General features: G+C 41.1%; 1 protein-coding gene across 1 annotated transcript; it reads right to left on the minus strand.

Annotated features, from left to right (window-relative positions):
* Positions 1-4,335: 4,335 nt before the first annotated feature.
* Positions 4,336-19,198, minus strand: KDELR2 (KDEL endoplasmic reticulum protein retention receptor 2). The gene is made up of 5 exons (XM_074965303.1): positions 18,959-19,198; positions 9,058-9,158; positions 7,499-7,657; positions 5,336-5,588; positions 4,336-4,512 (listed from the first exon to the last, which is right to left on the minus strand). Exons 1-5 carry the CDS (start codon positions 19,047-19,049, stop codon positions 4,478-4,480), a joined length of 639 nt encoding a protein of 212 aa, XP_074821404.1. The 5' UTR covers positions 19,050-19,198; the 3' UTR covers positions 4,336-4,477.
* Positions 19,199-19,211: the final 13 nt, after the last annotated feature.

The following is a 19,211-nucleotide window of genomic DNA, read 5'->3' on the forward strand; positions in this document are numbered from 1 at the left end:
GCCTTCCTAGCGCCGAGGCGCATGCGCAGAGCTCTCCCGTACTGACAGGCGGTGGAGGCAGCAGGCTGGGCACCGGGCACTTGGCTGTACCCCAAGATGCTGCCACCCTGGCAGATGTACCAGCGGGCCCTGTTCTGCCCCGTATGGCACTGTGACAACCACATATCACATCACCTCACAGCACCATGCCATCACCGTACACGCCACTACAGCGTGGGGTCCCGTGTGTCCCTCCCACACTGCGTGAGCCGGTGATATTACCCCGTGTAAACGGTCACCCTCGTCCGTGTGCAGAGCGGGCTCAGTTTAAACCCTTTACTGGCCATCTAGTCATCAACTCATAGAAACGTAGGACTGGGTGTCAGGCCTATGTCTACAATGCACTGACTCAGGTGTGAGCCTACGCCCCCTTCAGTCCACACCCAGATCAGGCTGACTTGGGTTGGCCAGTACCCAGGACCTAGCCAGGTAGGACCCAGTAACTTCTCACTGCCACCTGACAAGATACAGAGGGGTTCGAAGAATCTCCTGATTCTGGTGTGTATGTTCTGGTTCACCAGAAAAAGTTATGTGAGCTCTCAACTGAAAGCCAGTGACACACTAGTCATCAATATAATTGTGAAAATGTATGTATGTGTACTATGTAAGGAGTTATTAATCTGTACTAGAGGATTATGGTTTTAAGCATGTAAATTAAAAGCAGGTCAGCAAAAGGTGACATGCCATAGGCTGGTTCCTTGAGCTAGGAGGTAAGAAATGTGTATTTCTGTCAGGCTGTAAATTAAGCATTGTAAGCTAACACAGTGGATGCCTATTTACATATAAAGTCAAATGGTAACGAATTGATGTGAACTCAACAGGAAAGGAACACAGAAACTGAAGGGGGGGGGGGGAAGCCATGGATGTTATCCTGTCTCTGAGTAAAGACAATGAACTTTGGGGCTATTTCTAACAGGCAAGACGACATCCTGGCATCCTCCACCTCCATTCATGAAAGCAGGGTGTCAGCCAAGCTTGGCTGAAAATGCTGAAGAGGACTTTGAATGACAGATAGCTTTAGACAGGTGGTTAACCTGTTTGTTAAGTTTAGTCTTTGGAAAGCATGTTACAATTTTGTTTTCTGTGTAACTATTTGTTTCCAATATCCTTACCCATTATCTCCCCTATCTCTCATCTTTGATACATTTATTCTTGTTTTCACTACGAATATATCTCAGTGCTGTGGTATTAAGCAAAGTGCTGGTCATGAGTTGAATCTTACAAGCAAGGGGTATCCTGTTCCTTTGGAACGAGTAGGCCTGGTAATTCTGTGAGTATCCCATGGATAATGGGCTGGACTCTGCAGGGAATGCTCCAAGTATCTGGGGATTGGTGTGTGCCTGTCAGTACCTGTACAGAGAGATTGAGAGTTGCGGAGGCTTGGAAAGCAGTGCTGATGCTGCTCCGGGCTGTTGGTTTCAGGGACTCGATCCAAAGCAAGCAGAGCCAAGACTCTGTCACACTAGGGGCAAGTAGTGGCAAGGTACCTCACAATCTTGGTTCTTGGGTACCCTTGGAAAGTGACATAGCTGTATCAGACCGAGTTCCACTGTGACTTGGGTCCAAGCCCTGTCATTTTCCAGTCTGGATGCAACTCAAGCCATAGACCTGAGTCAAAAGGTCTGCATAGTGTAGCCTGGACACGTTAGCATGGCTCTGCTGGTCCAGCAATTGCAAACCCAGGTTTACAATGCAGCATGGGCTCAGAGTCACCGAGTCCACAAGCCTAGGTCCTACAGACCCAGGTTTACAGTACAACGTAGACATACATTAGGATGACACGATAAGTTTGTTTTTTAATAAGATACGAAATTACACACACACACACAAATGATGTTAAAAGAACATTAAGACTGCACATAAAATTCAAGGACTCAAAAGTTAGGAAATGCCAGAATTAAGGGTGCCTGTGCAACCTTAATTAAGCCCTCTTGTGGATATGCATTTATGATAGTATGATTATGTAATTATGATTATTTTTCCACAAGATCCCTGCCTCATTCAGTTCACAGAATGGAGCTACTCTGGGGATGAATTAGGGTCATATAGTGAAGAAACCTGTCTGTAGGACCCCTACTTCATTTGTTGCAAAGTTGGAAGTGTGTAATTAATGAGGCAGGGGTTGCAAGAGAAAGGAGACCTTAATAATGTCCTTTTAATGTAATTTTTGTGTGGTCAGTAACATTCCATGTTCACCTCACCCAAAGCCAGATATGTACTGAAAAAACAGAATTCCTGTACAGACCTCAGCAGAGAGTCTTTCTGCTTACAGAAGTGGCCACCTCAGAAAGGGAGATACCCACATGTAAAATTTATGTTCGGTTTATGGGCTACAACTAGGATCAAAACCAGTCTTAACTTTCATGAGGAACAAACAAACCTTTCCCCAAAGGTATGGGTCAGAGACAGCAGGTTTGCAAAAGGTATGGAAGACAGGTGAGATGGAAACATTAGGGAACAAATGGGGAATTGGGGACGATATTAAAGGTGGAGAGAAATATACAAAACACAGGCAGAAATAAAAGAAAAGGATATGGGAAAAGCAAGTCACAAAATTGTTGGATGGGTGTGAGAATACAGAAGTGCCTCCAGTAGCTGGACTGGTAGCTGAAAAACAATCTCATTTACATTTGAAGTTAGGTGGAATATGGGTGAGGGAAATAAAGGGACCCATAACAGACAAATACAATTTAACCAAATGCAAGGTCAATAGTAATTAATAATATGAAATCTATCCAGGTACTTATTTGGCACTCATTACTGTAGTATCTGAACGCCTCACAATCATTACTGGATTTTATCCTAATACCGCCCCTGTGAGGGAGAAAGTATTATCACCATTTTACAGATGCAGAGCTAAGGCACAGAGTACATTAAGTCACTTATCCAAGTTCATACACAAAATATGAGGCAAGAACTGAACCTAGCTCTCCTGAGTCCCAATACAGTATTCAAACAGTAGACAATCCACACCCCCTGTGTTTGATCCACTCATCTTCTCTGTCACATTTCTAAATCCAATCTAGTGCAGCAACAGATTTATTTCCACTTTTAAGATTATTTTGTAAAACATTCATATTAACAGATGTTTCTGTATTTAAAGAGAATATATCTATTTCCCTACAAACACCAGTACAGCAACAATGAAATTAATTTAAACAACCATCTGTTACAACTGTTCATCCAGACACAGGATGATACAAAGCCGTAATTTAAGAACAAAAGATACAATTTACACCATTTCATAAAATGTTTATTGAGGATGGTAACACAGGATAAATCATGCAACAGCTCAGTAAAAAAGGGAATCATGTAAAGAATATAAAGAATGGTAATTGGTGCTGCTGATTTTCAAACAAGTTTATAAAAATCATACTAATTGTCCAAAAGTGACACATCAAAAACCACTTGAAGCTGAACATGGACATTACTTGTAAAGTATTCATTAAAAAACTGAAGACATTTAAAATGGTCACCTACAGATTACTGCAATTGACAACTATCATGGGTTATTCATCCTTATAGCTGCAACAATATTACTACTAATGTAAGTCGGGCTCTACATCCAAAACAGTTTAACCACCTTTTCCTGAATAAAGAACACAATAGAAATGTTTATCACTAAACCACACAGCCAAGCACCTTACCCTCTCTAACCTGCATTGCCACCAAATACTTTATCACTAGGATTGCCTTCCAAGACAACAGATCAAAGACACAGAGGGCACTGCAGCCTGGTGGCCACAAGAATGGACTCCCTAACATCTTTTAACAGCCTGTTTTTAAAAGGGAAGGAACCAAAAAGAGAGAAAACTCTAACAAAACATGACTGTCAGCCTTAATGGCATTGACATGTTTTCATAGGAAACTCCCTATCAGCACATGGCATAGCATACTTGTCACAAGAACTTCACATCAAATATCAGTGGGTTCAGATTTAAGTTGACAGATATAATTCACCTTTTGGAAAAAAAATAAATATAGTGGAATGAAAATTGAAATGAAGGGGAAGAATAATGATTACCATCCATCAGACAGCACACGTGTGTGTGCACTGAAATAAATCAGTAATTTGAAAGAATCCTTGAAAATTTAAAAAAAAATCATTTGTACTTATTTCTGGTCAAACAACCTCACAAAACCTCACTTTTGGAACTATTCAAATTGAAACTACACACTGAATTTATTAATACAGTATAAGTTTCTTTATGTAAAAAATCTTTATACATAGTAATAAAAAAGATAGAGGCAAGATGCATCAAACAGAAATCCGCTGGTTGTTTTTCCTCTGTTCTTACAGAGCCACTGATGACTATCTGTGCTAAAAAGAGAGTTGTATTTCTGACTATCTGTCTCAAGCATCTTCGCCTTTGCTTGTGGTAAGGATTGTTCTGTCCAAGCATCCAGAAGGACAGATGCTGGTGATGATTTTTGGCACTTACGCTGGCAAACTGAGCTTCTTTCCTTTTAGTACTAGGGAAAAAAGAGAAAAGTTACTAAACACATAGATGTATCCATGGACACATTGTTGAAGTATGTGAAGGAACACAATTTATCAGACAGAATCACTTCTTTGTAAGGAATGCTCTATAATCAGGTCCTCCTAACTCCCATTAAATTCCCGGGGAGAGTATATGGAAGGAACAGACTGTTCCACTCTTCCCCCTTGTGTACACATGGGAATTCTTAAATTCTAGCATCATGAATTTTGCCAGGCTCTGGTATGCTAACATCAATGAACCAGTAGTGGTGATCTAACAGAGTGGGCCTGACCAAAGTAATAAGATTCACGATTATGCAAGTTTGGGGTGACACAATGGGGGGGAAATACGAGGAGGGGCAGAACAGATTCTACAGGGCTGATGGTTTCTTGGATCAACATAAAATACACTCAAATCTTATTTGTTCAGGAGGTGTTCTCCATCTTAAAAGACGCTCCTTGGGACTCGTACTACCAGTTTAAAAAGTGGAAGAGCTGTGCTGATTCTACAGGGTTCAGGACGCAGGGATGACTTTTTTTTTTTTTTTGGGAACAAAGTGCAATGGGGATACACTGAATTACATTCGTTTGAGCTATGTCAGAGGGGCTAATCAGAACGATGGTCCTACCTGTAGTGCAGACAGGCCATCAAAAGGCCCAGAACTACCAAAGAATGTACTGTAATAATTTACACATAATATTAACAAGTTCGTGACCTCAGTACAGAGAATCAGTAGAAAAAAGTCAATTTAACCATGCCTGACACTACAGGGTATTATAATACAACTTGATGCTGCCAGTTCCTGTACTACTTACCTTTTGTAACATACAAATAGAAGAAGTCGCAGTAAAGAATGGTCTGGACCACACCAGCAACAACAGCTATGAGGTCAAAGAATCCTTCAAAATAGTAGCGCCAAATCCAATTGATTAGGTACAAGGCACGGTACAGACCCAAGAAGAAAAGATAGTGAGTGGTGATGGTCTCTGCTTCTCCAGTTTTACTAATCATAAAAAGTTGGGGGAGGATAGCAACTGATTCAAGATAGATGGAGAAGGTCCACAAGATCTGAAAGAAAAAAGGCAGGTACATTCAATACCACTAATTTTGCTCCATTCCTATGGGTAAGGAAAATGTTTGGTTTGACCTCAGCTTTTACCCTCTAACAATTTTATGAATACAGTAATTTGACGAGTCCTCCTTGTCACAAATCCAGACAAAACCTTCTCCAATCAGGACAAGTAGGAAAACTGCATATACTTGTTCCCGAGATGAGTCACAGCCACAGTGACTGTAGACAAGAGAATCTCTGAATCAACTACCTAATGAGCTTGCAGCAGTAGTTTGCCGATGAAGTCAACGTTTCCTAGTATGTGCCTTTCACTTAAAGATTTGCAGCACCCTGAAATCCATTTAAGAGACTTGATTCTGTGAGATGCTGAGGGCTGTTTACACCATGCAGCTTTTAGCGACAAGGCTGTGTCGACATAGCCTTGTCCCTAAAAGTCAGCGTGTGTAAACACTCCTTGTTTGAACTTTGTCGGCACTTTTGCCGACAAAATACTTCCAGCCCCGCGAGCGGCGTTAGCTTTGTCGGCAGAAGAGCACTCCTGCGTTCACACTGCCACTTGTGTCGGCAAAACTTTTGTTTTGCGCATGTGTGTGGGGGGTAGGGGTGGAATGCTTTTTTAAGTACCTGTGAAAGACAGAAGTTGTGTCGACAACTTTGCAGTGTACACATACCCTGAGGGTCTCCAAATTGTTGAGGCCATTTTTCATCTCTCTGGATCAGCTTTTAAACAAAGACTCTTAGGCTAGTAAATTGAGAGTAAGTTCCTCCTATTTTCTTTCATCACCACCACCACACAATTAGGGCCTAATCCTGCACAAACTGAAGACAGTGGCAAAACTTCCACAGACTTCACTTGTTGCAGGGCCAGGCCCTAATTGTGAAAGAAGTTTAAAAAAAAAAAAAAAAGGAGAGAAAAAAATGTCAGTTGACTAGAAAATAATTCTTATCCATTTACCTTATTAACTGAGGAAAGCAATTATCAATCTACAATTGTTGTGTGCTCACCAGACAAAAAGCAGACAAAAAGGTAAAATTCCATTTTATGCCTAAATGGAAAGAGCATCCAGCCTAAAGTTTTGCAACATCAATGGAAATCAAAATAATAGAGTATTTTAACACTGGCTGAAAGCTCACTAGTCAACAGAAAAAAAAAGATTTAAAAACAAGATGTTGCAATGAAGGACATCAAGACAATATTAAGACACTTTCCTTAATGAAATCTACCAACTCTATGGTCTAGAAAAATTCAGTTTCACTCCAATTAAAATATACACAGGAAGGTATATTTTAATACTATAATGGGCACATAAAATAAATGCTTCAGAAATAATAAACAAATTTACTGTATTTCTAGTGTGGCTACAATTCCTGCAAATACTCTAGAAAGTTTGCAATACACTATAATGATGCAAAATTTCAGAATTTTTGTAATTCTTTTTGGTTTCACCAGATGGCACCAAATTCTCACCTGCTGCCAGTCTGGTAAGCTTGAAAAATGCCCCAAAACATAAGACAAATGATACTGCTGGATTAATATCAAAGCCATGAGCGTGAGGGGAACAATATATGCTTCTGTTTTATAAAATAATGAAGTGGCCATCAATTTGAGCACTACATTCAGTCTTTAAAGCGCCATAACCTGTATTCTTTATACACACCACATTCTGACTGAAGTTCAGAGAGTTTAAAGGTGTGTTAAGGGTGCAAGACCACCATATCTGTCATAGGATGTATTTTACGAATGGGCTTTTTAGAAGTGTCTCTTACGTCCAATACACCCTCAAAATATTTTTTCATACTGAAACATTTCTAACTGTTGAAAGCATATTTTAAATAAAATTACATCATCTTTACATTATTACAGAAAACCAACAAACTTAAAATACCAGAAATAACCTCAACCAACCTCTAGAGGGGAGAAGTCATGATTGACAAGAAACGAGAGTCCACCAACAGGAACCACCAGAAACTCCACTCGGAATGTATCATGGTTTCCATCGTAGGTAGCCTTAAATTTCATGTAGATCAGGTATACAGTGGCATATGAGCAAGCAACGTAGATAAGCTAATAAGAAAAAAAAACAGAACATAAATATGATTGTGCAGTCCCTAACAAAGAAAAATACATTACTGTTTATAAAAAACCCAAGCTTACTGTTTGTCTATATGACACTGCAAAAGAATACAAGGAGTGAATGGTGTTTTGCTCCTCTTGGTAGAGTACTAATTCAAACGCCAATAACTTTTGGTTCTACATTTTTAACCTAAATAATTATACAAGTTATAACCTGCTGACTTCTGTCAGACAGGATGTAAGGCAGTTTCCACTATAACCCTCTATTTTCATATTTCACCTTTAGTTCTACATTTTTCCATACCTTACTTCTGGCTAGTGGGGACTAAAGGAAGTTTCAGCAAAACTCTTTCAGATGTTTGAGTGGAGAGGATTGGAAGGAAAAATACATTTTCCCTCTTGTAGAAAAATTGTGAAGGGATACTAAAAACTGCCAAACATTTAAACTTAAAATTGCACGTATGCATAATCCATTACTACTATGTGCTTTGGGACTTCTGAAAAATATGAAGTTATGAATGGTTGAAAATTACAGTGCAGCATGCACATGGATATTAGAAAGCGATCTGAAACACAGATCTGATCCTCATGTATGCTCTGTCATGTAGCTATAGCATCATGCTTACTCAACAGAACCGATCTAACACTTTAACAGACACATAGCCTGGAGAAAGAGCACATGGCTAGAGGCCCTGAACTGTTGATTTCTATTTCTTTTTCCTTTTTTATCACAGACTAGCCATAATACCGTACACAGTATGCTTTGTTCCACTGCTTTGTCAGACTCTATGCAGAAAATAACATGTAAAAAAAGGCAAAATTTACATGATAAATATATTCAAATATGCCCAGAGTAACAAAACATGACTCCATCAATGTCCAGAGTCCACACATCAAAGTGAACATGAAATTTGAAGAAATAAGAGCTACTGGTGGTTAAAGTGTTGGACTGGGACTTGAGATTCCGGGAGTGTGTTCCTGACTCTGCTGTTAACTTCTTGAGCAACCTTAGGTAAGTCAATTTACATGTTTGTAAAAACAATATATGGTTTATCTTACAATGTTGTGTTAACTGATGTTCATAAAGCTCCAAATACCATGATGAAAAGTCCAGCTTATTACATAGCTTTTAACAAATTACTCCTTTTCTATAGTTGCAGCTTCATCTGATCTAGATGTCGTACTTCCTCATATTAACAGCTTATAGAAGGTTTCTTTGGTGGGAAAGAGTATTTGTACGGAGTGCAAGTTTCCATATACTTTGTCTGAAGCTCCTTTGTCCTTTAAGTTACCAGTGCAGTAGACCATCACCTACCACAAGAGGCTTATGTTAAGGGAATTGTCTGGGCAAAACAATGACTAGCCTTTCTCACTTATGCAGTATACTGTACCTTCATAGATGTGTTATACAATGAAATGAATGAAGTGAAGAGATCCAGATAACGGGTAGTGAAGACCAGAGCAAAGAGAAGCTGGCTTTTCCCAGAAATACCTAAAGCAATAAATGAAATAATTATTATATATATCAAAGGACAATGTTTACTGATAAAGGTGTAGAAGTAAATGGTGAAAGTGCAGGAGCGGATTTCCCTGCACAACTGGATTTCCCTACACAATGAGGACAGAGACTGACTTCTCAGAACTAAGAGAAGCACCAACAGTGTCAGGAGCTTGTGCATGTTAGTGATATCAAACTAAAGTGCACTGGCATCACTGAACTATGCAGTGGAAAAGGTGCCAGCGTGATACAAGATTTAGTTAAAGTTATTAGAAGCCATACTGTTTGCAGATCATACTTTTGGAGGTTATGCCATCTGTTCGGTATCACCACTAGTAGCTTATATATAGCAGAGCTCAGTTATATTAGTAAGAATTAGCTTTGTATTGTAACCAGTGTTGTCACATGCCCCTATACATTAGCTACATACTAGATAGCTCCAAAGATGCAAGGATAGAGCATGTAAACAAGAGATACTGCATATTTCAGGGATCAGAGGAGCACACAAACACCAGTTGCTCAGTGACTTGAAAGGAATTAAAGCTATTTTAACAGTGAATATGGCAATCTAATCTTACAGTTGAATTGCTCCACATGATTAGGCAAATAAATTTTATATAGAATAGTCAGAAAGTGTGCTTAACAGTACATACAGTAACATTTATGAAAGGACTTAAGTGACCTAATTGCCTAAATCTTATTTTAAAAATGGGATTTAGGCTTGTAAAGCCAATCCTGCGAAGACTTTGCATGTGCTTCACTTCAGGCACTGTGAGTAGTTCCACTGAAGACAGTACGTCTCAGGTACTTTTGAAAATACTCAGGTACTTTAGTGTCCTTGCCTGATATTACCATTCTGATCTGATACTCTGATGTGAGCAGTGACGCTACCTGCTCTACATTTCTCTGACCATATCACTATCCTCATTTCTGATTGTTTTGGGTGAAAGTAGTTTACCCAATATTTTAGCTAAACAGATTAATCTGTTAAAGGCTCAGAGACAGAGGGTAAGAAATATCTAGCATTTATAGATCTGTCCCGTTTTATGACTTGCTATAAAAGTTAAATCCTGGCACTGCAAATCTTTACTCCTCTTTATTAAGGTCCATGAAATTAATTTCCTAGTAATGGCTTTTAGGATCAGGCCCTTAAAAAATACAGAGAAAGTTCAACCATGATGCTCTCCATGCAGGGAGGAAATGCTTTGAGTAAAGTTTCCCGCAAATAAAACAATGCTTTGCACCTAAATGAACTGTATTTATACATATAGTCTATATTACTTGAGTAGCTTAATTGTAATATTTTGTTAATTAGGTATTTTATTACAACTTTCATATGTAATAAACATTTATTTGGGAAGCTTAATACATTCTCTCTAGTATCAACCAACTGCCAATAACCTAAATCTTAACATAATAAAGTAAAAGCTATAATAGCTTAAAATCTTCAGTTATGCAAATAAACAAACACTATACAGTTTTTGTTTATATCTTTTCTGTGCTGGAATTTTGCAATCTTAGTTTCCAAAAAATGAAATTTATAGTTTAAGCCCCCACTCACCATTAGTCACAGCTGAATGGGGTTCTCAAGCCCTGAAAATGGGCATTTAGAATATTTTGAATATAAAAGTAAATCCATTTATTTGGCCCCTGAAGTCCAGACCAAGGATACCCGGCATCGGGCCAGGTACAGAACCTACTGTAGACTTGAATCAGCCTACTGTGAAAAGTCAAGATTTGCAACAAACAAACAAACAAACCCAAAACAACCACCTCCAAACCGTTGTAGGGTTTTGTTTTGTTTTTTAAAAATCTTTCTAAGATGGCATTTTTTGGAGAAAATTTGGACTTGTCTTTCCCATATAAGTTGGCTATAGCCTCTAGTAAGGTTCAGTGATGAGTGTGAAGTCACCAGCACAGTGTAGCAGCTGGTCCCATGGAAGGTATTGATTCCAGGACCTACCAGATGAAAAAAGGTCCATTTTATATTAAAAATGTGCATAATGCCCCTCTTACCCTGCTCATTTAGGGTATATACATCATGTAGTTTGATAGCCCGTGCAATTACAGGTTATCTTTAACACTTGGCAAGGGATATTGCAGAACACCAAATCAATTTCATGAGTTAATTTGCAGAACAAACAATCTAATTTGAAATGGATTACAGAAAACAATCTGTACATGACAGTTTTACTCCTGGGAAATTCTGTGCCAAAAAATTAAAAATTCTGCAAAATTATTTGTCAAAATAACACAATATAATCACGCCAGTTTCAATTATTTTGGCAATTTATTTCAAAATACCTGTCAGCAAGTATGTCTGTAACAATATAGACAGAAAAAAAAATACAGGAAATGCGGGTTTTTTTTGTTTTGACAAACATATTTCTTACTAGGCATATTAATACAGAACTTTAAGTAATTCACTTAAACTACCAATCCAGAAATGTATTTCCCACATCCCTGAGAAGCAGTGCAAAGGCTTGGAGAAGTCAGGGGTAGTGGAGGAATTGAGGGAGAGGGAAGGAGCCTGGGAGGGAAGCTGGAAGGTTGCTGGATGTGGGTGGCAGAAGTATGGCACATTTTTGTGTGTGTGTGGGGGGCGACTGTTAGGGAGCATCCCCTATGCAAACCCTGACTGACCTCTAGCCCCTCCCATTCAGTCATGCACATCTGCCCCATCCCCATGTGTCCCTGCGCCCCATCCCCTTCTGTCCCTGCAGCCCTCTACCCCCTGCACCCTGGGAGCTTCCCTTCTCTGTCCCCATGTGGCCCTGCAGCCCTCCTCCCATTTAGCTCAATACAGTCACCTCACTAGCTCCTTAGCCTGCGCCCATCTATTCCACACCACTAACCCTTCTGAACCCCAGACTGTGACCTCCCAGAAACCCCACGTGCCACACAGTCTGTCCCCTGCCTCCTCACCTGTCCCCACAGTGAGGACTCAGCCTCTTTCCCCTCCCTCTCTGCTGGCTGCCCTCTCTTCTGGTGCCACAGCAGCCCCTGGTAGGCAGAAGTGTAACTGCAGTGCCTCTCCAGCAGAATCTATATTCTGCAGAGGAAAAAAAAAAAAAAATCTACAGAGGACATGAATTCTGTGCCTGCGCAGTGGCATAGAATTCCTCCAGGAGTATAGTTCATGGAAGCACATTATTTAGCATGTTATATCGACTTTCATGTCATAAAAAGGAAATTTATAATGATATTAAATAAGGTCAGCAGCAACTTCCTGTATGGAATTCAACACAAAGATTCCTAGTAATTATTTCTGAGTTGCTGTTTGGTGTGGTATATATTTTTCTGAAGCCTTAATTCAAAAGCTGAAATAACCAGTCTGGCGATCCAAAATCTGGATTGTTTTTCTGCCAAAGCTCTAATGAGCAGCACTACCTGAATTAATTTGCTATCCCCTTGGACTCCTGCCTCTAACTTAATCTAACACATTACCAGAACAATTTAAGGCAGGGGTTCTCAAACACGGACAGTGTGATCCACTTCTCATATAAAGAGATTGTCTTGTGGTCTCCCCTTTCCTATCACAAACTACCTCTTCTTTGTGGCCTCAATCCTTCCAGTGTTCTCTTAGGAATCACTGGCTCAGAGTAGAGGTACATAAGCTGTCTCCCCCTCATTTCCAGCTGCTTTTTCAGGACTTCAAGCTCTTCTTGGAACACAGACCTTGGACACACACAGACAGAAAAGAGTAATCAACACTGTGACTTGCCAGCTCTCCACGGACCATAAACTACAGTTTGGGAATCACTCATTTTGGGGCTTTTGTTTTTTAATTATTTCTAATTTTCTCCTTACTTTGGGGGCACACAGTTAAACCATCTGTCGGTTTGCTCACACCCTTCCTTAAAATCTGAGAAAATCATAGGGTGCGTGCATGTTTGGTATTACGTTACAAACTGCTCTAATAAACAAGCTTTGTAAGTGATAGCATAAAGCCCTCAAGATGACAGTTGGGTATTCATCAGTGACTGTTGAAGTGTTATCTGGTACCATTATAATGGGTGATGTGCTTCTGGAATGGCCTTACAGACAAATTTGTGTAAACTGATATTTACAGAATTCTTAGAATATAACACATTCTGATATGACAAACTCCCACAGGGAAAAGTCATAGAATCACTGAAATGTAGGGCTGGAAAGGACCCTGAGAAGTCATCATGTCCAACCCCCTGTGCTGAGGCAGGATTAAATAAAACTTAAACCATGCCTCACAGGTGTTTATCTACCCTGTTCTTAAAAATCTCTAATGATGGAGATTCCACAACTTCCCCTGGAAGCCTTTTCTTGGTCTTAACTACCCTTATAGTTAGAAAGTTTTTCCTAATATCTAACCTACATCTCCTTTGCTACAGATTAAGCTCATTATTTCTTGTCCTACCTTCAGTGGACAGTGAAAACAATTGATCACCATCTTCTTTATAACAGCCCTCAGTCTTTTTTTCTCAAGACTAAACATGCCTAGATTTTTTTTAACCTTTCCTTGTAGGTCACATTTTCCTGAACGATTTACCATTTTTGGTGCTCTCCTCTGGACTCTCTCCAATTTGTCCACATCTTTCCTAAAGTGTGGTGCCCAGAACTGGACACAGTACTCCGGCTGAAGCATCAACACTGCTGAGTAGAGCGGGAAAATCACCTCCCATTTCCTACATAGGACAGTCCTGTTAATACACCCGAGAATGATACTACACTTTTTTTTGCAACTGTATCACATTATTGATTCATATTAAGTTTATGATCTATTATGACCTCCAGATCCTTGTCAACAGTACTATCACGTAGCTAGTTGTTCCCCATTTTGTAGTTGTCTATTGATTTTTCCTTTCTAGATGAAGTACTTTGCGCTTGTCTTTACTCAATTTCATCTTTTTGAATTCAGACCAATTCAACAATTTGTCAGGGTCATTTTGAATTCTAATCCTGTCCTTCAAAAAGCTTGCAATCCCTCCCATTTTGGTGTCATCTGCAAATTTTATAAGCGCACCGACCACTCCAATATCCGAGTCATTAATGAAAATATTGATTAGCACCAGACCCAAGACTGATTCCTGCAGGACCCCACTAGATACACGCTCCCCATTTGACAGCAAACCACTTAAAACTACTTTTTCAGTAGTCTTTCTACCAGTTGTGCACCCTCCTTATAGGAATTTCATCTAGACAGCATTTCCCTTGTTTGCTTATAAGCGTGTCATGTGGGACTGTGTCAAAAGCCTTACTAAAATCGAGATATAGCACATCTACTGCTTCCCACATCCACTAGGCCAGTAACCCTGCCAAAGAAGGAAATTTTGCCATGGTTTGACATGACTTGACAAATCCATGCTGGCTATGCCTTATACCCTATTAATCTCTAGGTACTTAAAAACGGATTGTTTAATAATTTGTTCCAGTATCTTTCCAAGTATCAAAGTCAGGCTGATTGGTCTATAATTCCCTGTGTGCTCTGTTTTCCCCTTTTTAAAGATAGATACTATCTTTGCCTTTCTCCAGGCCTCTGGGACCTTACCAGTCCTCCAAGAGTTCTTAAAGATAACTGATAACAATTCCAAGATTGCTTCAGTTCATTCCTTAAGTACCCTAGGATGAATTTCATCGGGCCCTGCCGAGTTGAATATTTTTAACATATTTAAACATTCTTGACCTTGGTCTTTCCCTATTTTGGCTTGCATTCCTTCCCCTTTCTTGTTTAATATTAACTGCATTGAGTATCTGGCCACCATTAATCTTTTTAGTGAAAACTGAAGCAAAATAGGCATTAAACACCTGAGTTTTCATGATGTCATCAGTTATTAGCTCTCCTTCCCCACTAAACGGAGGACCTACACTTTCCTTCATCTTTCTCTTGCTCATAATGTATTTAAAGAACTTATCACCTTTTATATCCCTTACTAGGTGTAACTCATTTTGTATCTTAGCTTTTCTCATTTTGTCTGTACATTCTTTTGTTTTTCTTTTGTACGCATCCCTGCAACTTGTCCATGTTTCAACTTTTTGTAGGATTCCTTTTTGGATTTTCAGGTCATTAAAGAGCTCCTGATGGAGCCATATTGGCCTCTTCCTATCTTTCCTTCACATTGGGATAGTTTGCAATTGAGCCTTCAATACTGTCTCCTTGCAAAACTGCCAGCTCTCTTGAACTCCTTTTTCCCTTATTCTCCCCACATGACCTTACTTACCAGTTCTCGGAGTTTGCTAAAGTCTGCTTTTTTGAAGTCCGTTGTCCTTATTCTAGTGCTCTCATTCCTTCCTTCCTTCCCTTAGGATCGTCAAATCTATCATTATACGATCACCTGCACCCAAATGAACCTCAGAAGGGATGAGCCTCTGAAGACCACGGTGAATTTATTCTTACTCACTGTTGTTAGGGCTCAGAGGCTAGAGCCCTGAGAGAAGAGAAAAGAAGGATCTGAACTCCTTCCCCAGTCCACCTGACTTTTCTTTAAGAATATAAACCCTGGTAAATTTATCTCCATCTCACAAAGAGGAATAGATAAGAGCATAAAGCAGATTTTTCCTACTAAAGAGCTAAGGAAAAGTAGGCAATTAATTTCCTTTTAGAAGGGCATTCTGGGAGTGGAAGGAGTCTGGGGCCCTATAAAACACAGGCTATTTCACTACTTAGTGCTAGAAAAAGCAGCCCCCAGGAGAGATGTTACAACTCTAACACTTACTGGAGACAAAGGTAAAAGTTTATTTGTTTCCAAAAACCTACTAACTCTGGAAAAAGTGACTTTGGGGAATTGATAGCATTTTGATCATTAAGCACCTATGAGAGATGGGACTAAATTCTATTTTATATTATCTGTTTGCTGATATAATAAGTACCCCAGTATTCCGAAAAGATCACATAAGAAGTCCGGCGGAGCAGGAAATTGAACCGGGATCTTCTGGATCTCAGGTCAGCACCTTAACCACTCAAGCAGTAGAAAATATAACCTTTCATCTTAGTCACTGGTTTCAATATAGCCCTTCTTCAGCATCTCATATGCCTGGGTTGGAAGTCTTTTTAAACTCCCAAACCATAAGCTTTTCTCTGCATTTGTTTCTTGACATTGGGCCCAGTACTCCAAAACTCTTATTTGTATGACTCACATCAAGAAGGATTTGTTGAATTGGGCTCTTTGACTGTAAACTCTACTGGTAAGGATTATATTTTAAGTAACATTAACCTGTAGGGCCCTTTATAAATAGTTCTGAACTGCTGTTCTATCTACATCCTAAGTTCATTGCTAGATATCCTAATAAAGATTGTTAGAAAACAAGTTACTTTTGTATTGTGACAAATACTGTACCTCAAAATTGGTAACTTTAAAAAACAGTTTCCCCAAACTACCAAATGAATAGTGACTGTAGCTGACACAAAATATCAGTATTTCCATATTCTTCACCTTTCCACATCTAGCTTGCTTGTTCATAGACTGCTAACGAAAAACTCTATAACCTACCTGCACAGGGTATTAAACATTTTTTAATTTGGTGAGCGTGGCTTATAGATGCTTCACAACATACTACCTGTCCTTAAGTCATTTTATTTCCCCATCCTCAGTCCCTCTGGGGCTCTTAATTTACAATAACTCTCCACTTGTACTTTGTTAGCCCAACATCTTAGCCATTCCTGCTTCGCTATAAAATTAGTTGGCAGGAAGCATTGCCTAGGTACAAGTGACAGCAAGGACTAGTTACAGGAATACCTGCTCTCACAGAGGGCCAAGAGAAGCTCCAGTTGAAGGCCAGGCTTCTTGGAGAATTGGTATTACATATAGCTGCTGAGTGGGCAGATTATTTAATACACATATATGAACCACCTAGATTGAATTACTGGAGCAGCAGTAGTTCTAGCTTTCCGGAACAATGTTCAATGGTAGAAAACTGCTTCCAAAGCTATTTCCAGATAGCTCTACTGTTCACTGAGTGAAATAGTAGAAGCCTCATCACTTTTCTCTATGGATACATATTCCATGGTGATAATTTAGTCTGACCTCCTGTACAACTGTCCCCAAAATGATTCCTAGAGCATATCTTTTTAGAAAAACATCCAATCTTGATTTACAAACGTCAAGTGATGGACAATCCATCATGACCCTTTGCAATTTTTTTTAAAATCACCATCCATGGAATCCCTCCACACACTGGGGTTCCCCCTACTTAAACACACACCAGTCCAGGGACGCCCCACTCTGTAGCAGCAGAGAGTTAAGACTTGACTAAACAAAGCACTAATACATGTACAATAGGAATCAAGCCTTTCCCCAATGCAGTGATAGTGAATTGACACAGCTAAATTACAGACCCATGAGAACAGTGGTTCTGAAAAGCTGACACCATACGGCCAGAATTCAACATCATCCCTCTTCCTAGCAGCTCAATCCACCACACCTTCAGTTAGCTGCCACGTCAGACTAGGCCAGGAATCCCAATTGAGAGCCTATTCTCAAACCCGGATTCAGTCATTCGCTTCCAATTTTCTATTGCAGTTGGCAATATAAGTGAGAGACCGCTCCAAACCCCCGAATCTAATAGGATGGCAACGTAACACCATTTGAAAAAAGAATAAAGAGTGCAGATTGGTGTGATTAGATCTAAAATACAAAGACTGCAAGAGAAAATTCAGGATTTGCAAACTGCAATGTCAGCTACTCCAAACATCAACACCAAAGCCTGCCCTTCGAAAATTAGATCTGTGTTGAAAGAAAGAAAGCATACACAGACAGAGAAAAATGTAGGCTGGACACTGCTAGAGAATGAGCAGAGCTCGCTTAAAATTAAGAAACTAATCTTATTTCTGCAACTCTGATTTAGTTGTGCAAAGTGACGCTTGCCTGCCTTCCAGGAGACTCATTCCTTCCTCCTCCAAACCAGCCCCCCATTCATTCGCTTTCCACTGGGCAGTTACATAAGGAATGAGCTGCACAACTGTAGGATGGAGGAAAGTACTGGTGCTTTCTGCAGCGCGTCAGGGGCTGAAGCATGAATAACTGCAACTGCTTAAAGCCACTAAATCTTTAACATGATCAGAGCTGTCACACGAGGCGGCAACGGAAGCGCATCGCCCTTATTTAGAGCTAGCCCAGTCCTAGGGTGTTTTTCGGGGGAGGAAAGGCAAGGACGAGTGTCTCCCTGATTCACATCAACCCAAGCCTCCCACATTTGGGAAGGGGAAGTCTGCATGTTGTCTACACGCGGGACAGCTCTTCAGAGAAAACTCCCCCTTCACCTTGCTGCTGGGGATTTTGTGAGTACCCCATGAAGACCTGTCAGTGCTCTCTCTCCAGCAAACAAATACGCCCCCCAGCGAAGAAATCCCCCCCTCCCATCCCCAGCAAAGGCACCGCTCCTCACCTCAGTGCCCCAGGGGCGTGACGGCCAAAACCCCCTCGCTGCCCTATCCCCGGCAACTGAGGCAACTCCTGGGGGGAGCGGGTGTTGCCCCACACCAGGAGGGGAGGGCAGAGGCCCCTGTGGAAAAGCGGGTTTCCCCACAGAAGGGGCTGAGAGGAGACCGCGAGATCGATCCACGCCCCCCCCCCGGTCGGTCTAGTTCCCTCCGTCCCCCTCCCCGCAGCGGAGGATCAGGCCCCGCTCCCCCGCGCAGGGTCGGTCGGGTCCTCCCAGGGAACATCAGGCCCCGCTCCCTCTTGGGTCGGTCTGTTCCGCCCAGGGAGGATCAGTCCCCGCTCCCTGGGGTCGGCTCTGGTCAGTCCGGTCCGGTCCGCCCAGGACGTATCAGGCCCCGCTGGCCGCTCCCCCAAGTCCGTGCGGTCCCCCCGGGCACGCACCGGCGCAGGAGCGGGTCTTCCAGATCTTGAGCAGCAGGATGATGATGGCCGCCAGGTGGGACAGGTCCCCGGTGAGGCGGAAGATGTTCATGGCGGAGGCAGGGGAGCCCGGAGCCGGGGACCGAAGATGGCGAGAGCTCAGCGGACACCGAACGACGTGGCCCGGAGACGTGGCCAGACAGCCAGCGCGCCCAGTGCACCCTGGGAAACCGGAGCGGGAGGCCCCGCCCCACCCACCGCGAGGGACATGCCC

Source organism: Natator depressus, chromosome 10 (assembly GCF_965152275.1).
Source record: "Natator depressus isolate rNatDep1 chromosome 10, rNatDep2.hap1, whole genome shotgun sequence".
Classification (NCBI taxonomy): domain Eukaryota; kingdom Metazoa; phylum Chordata; order Testudines; family Cheloniidae; genus Natator; species Natator depressus.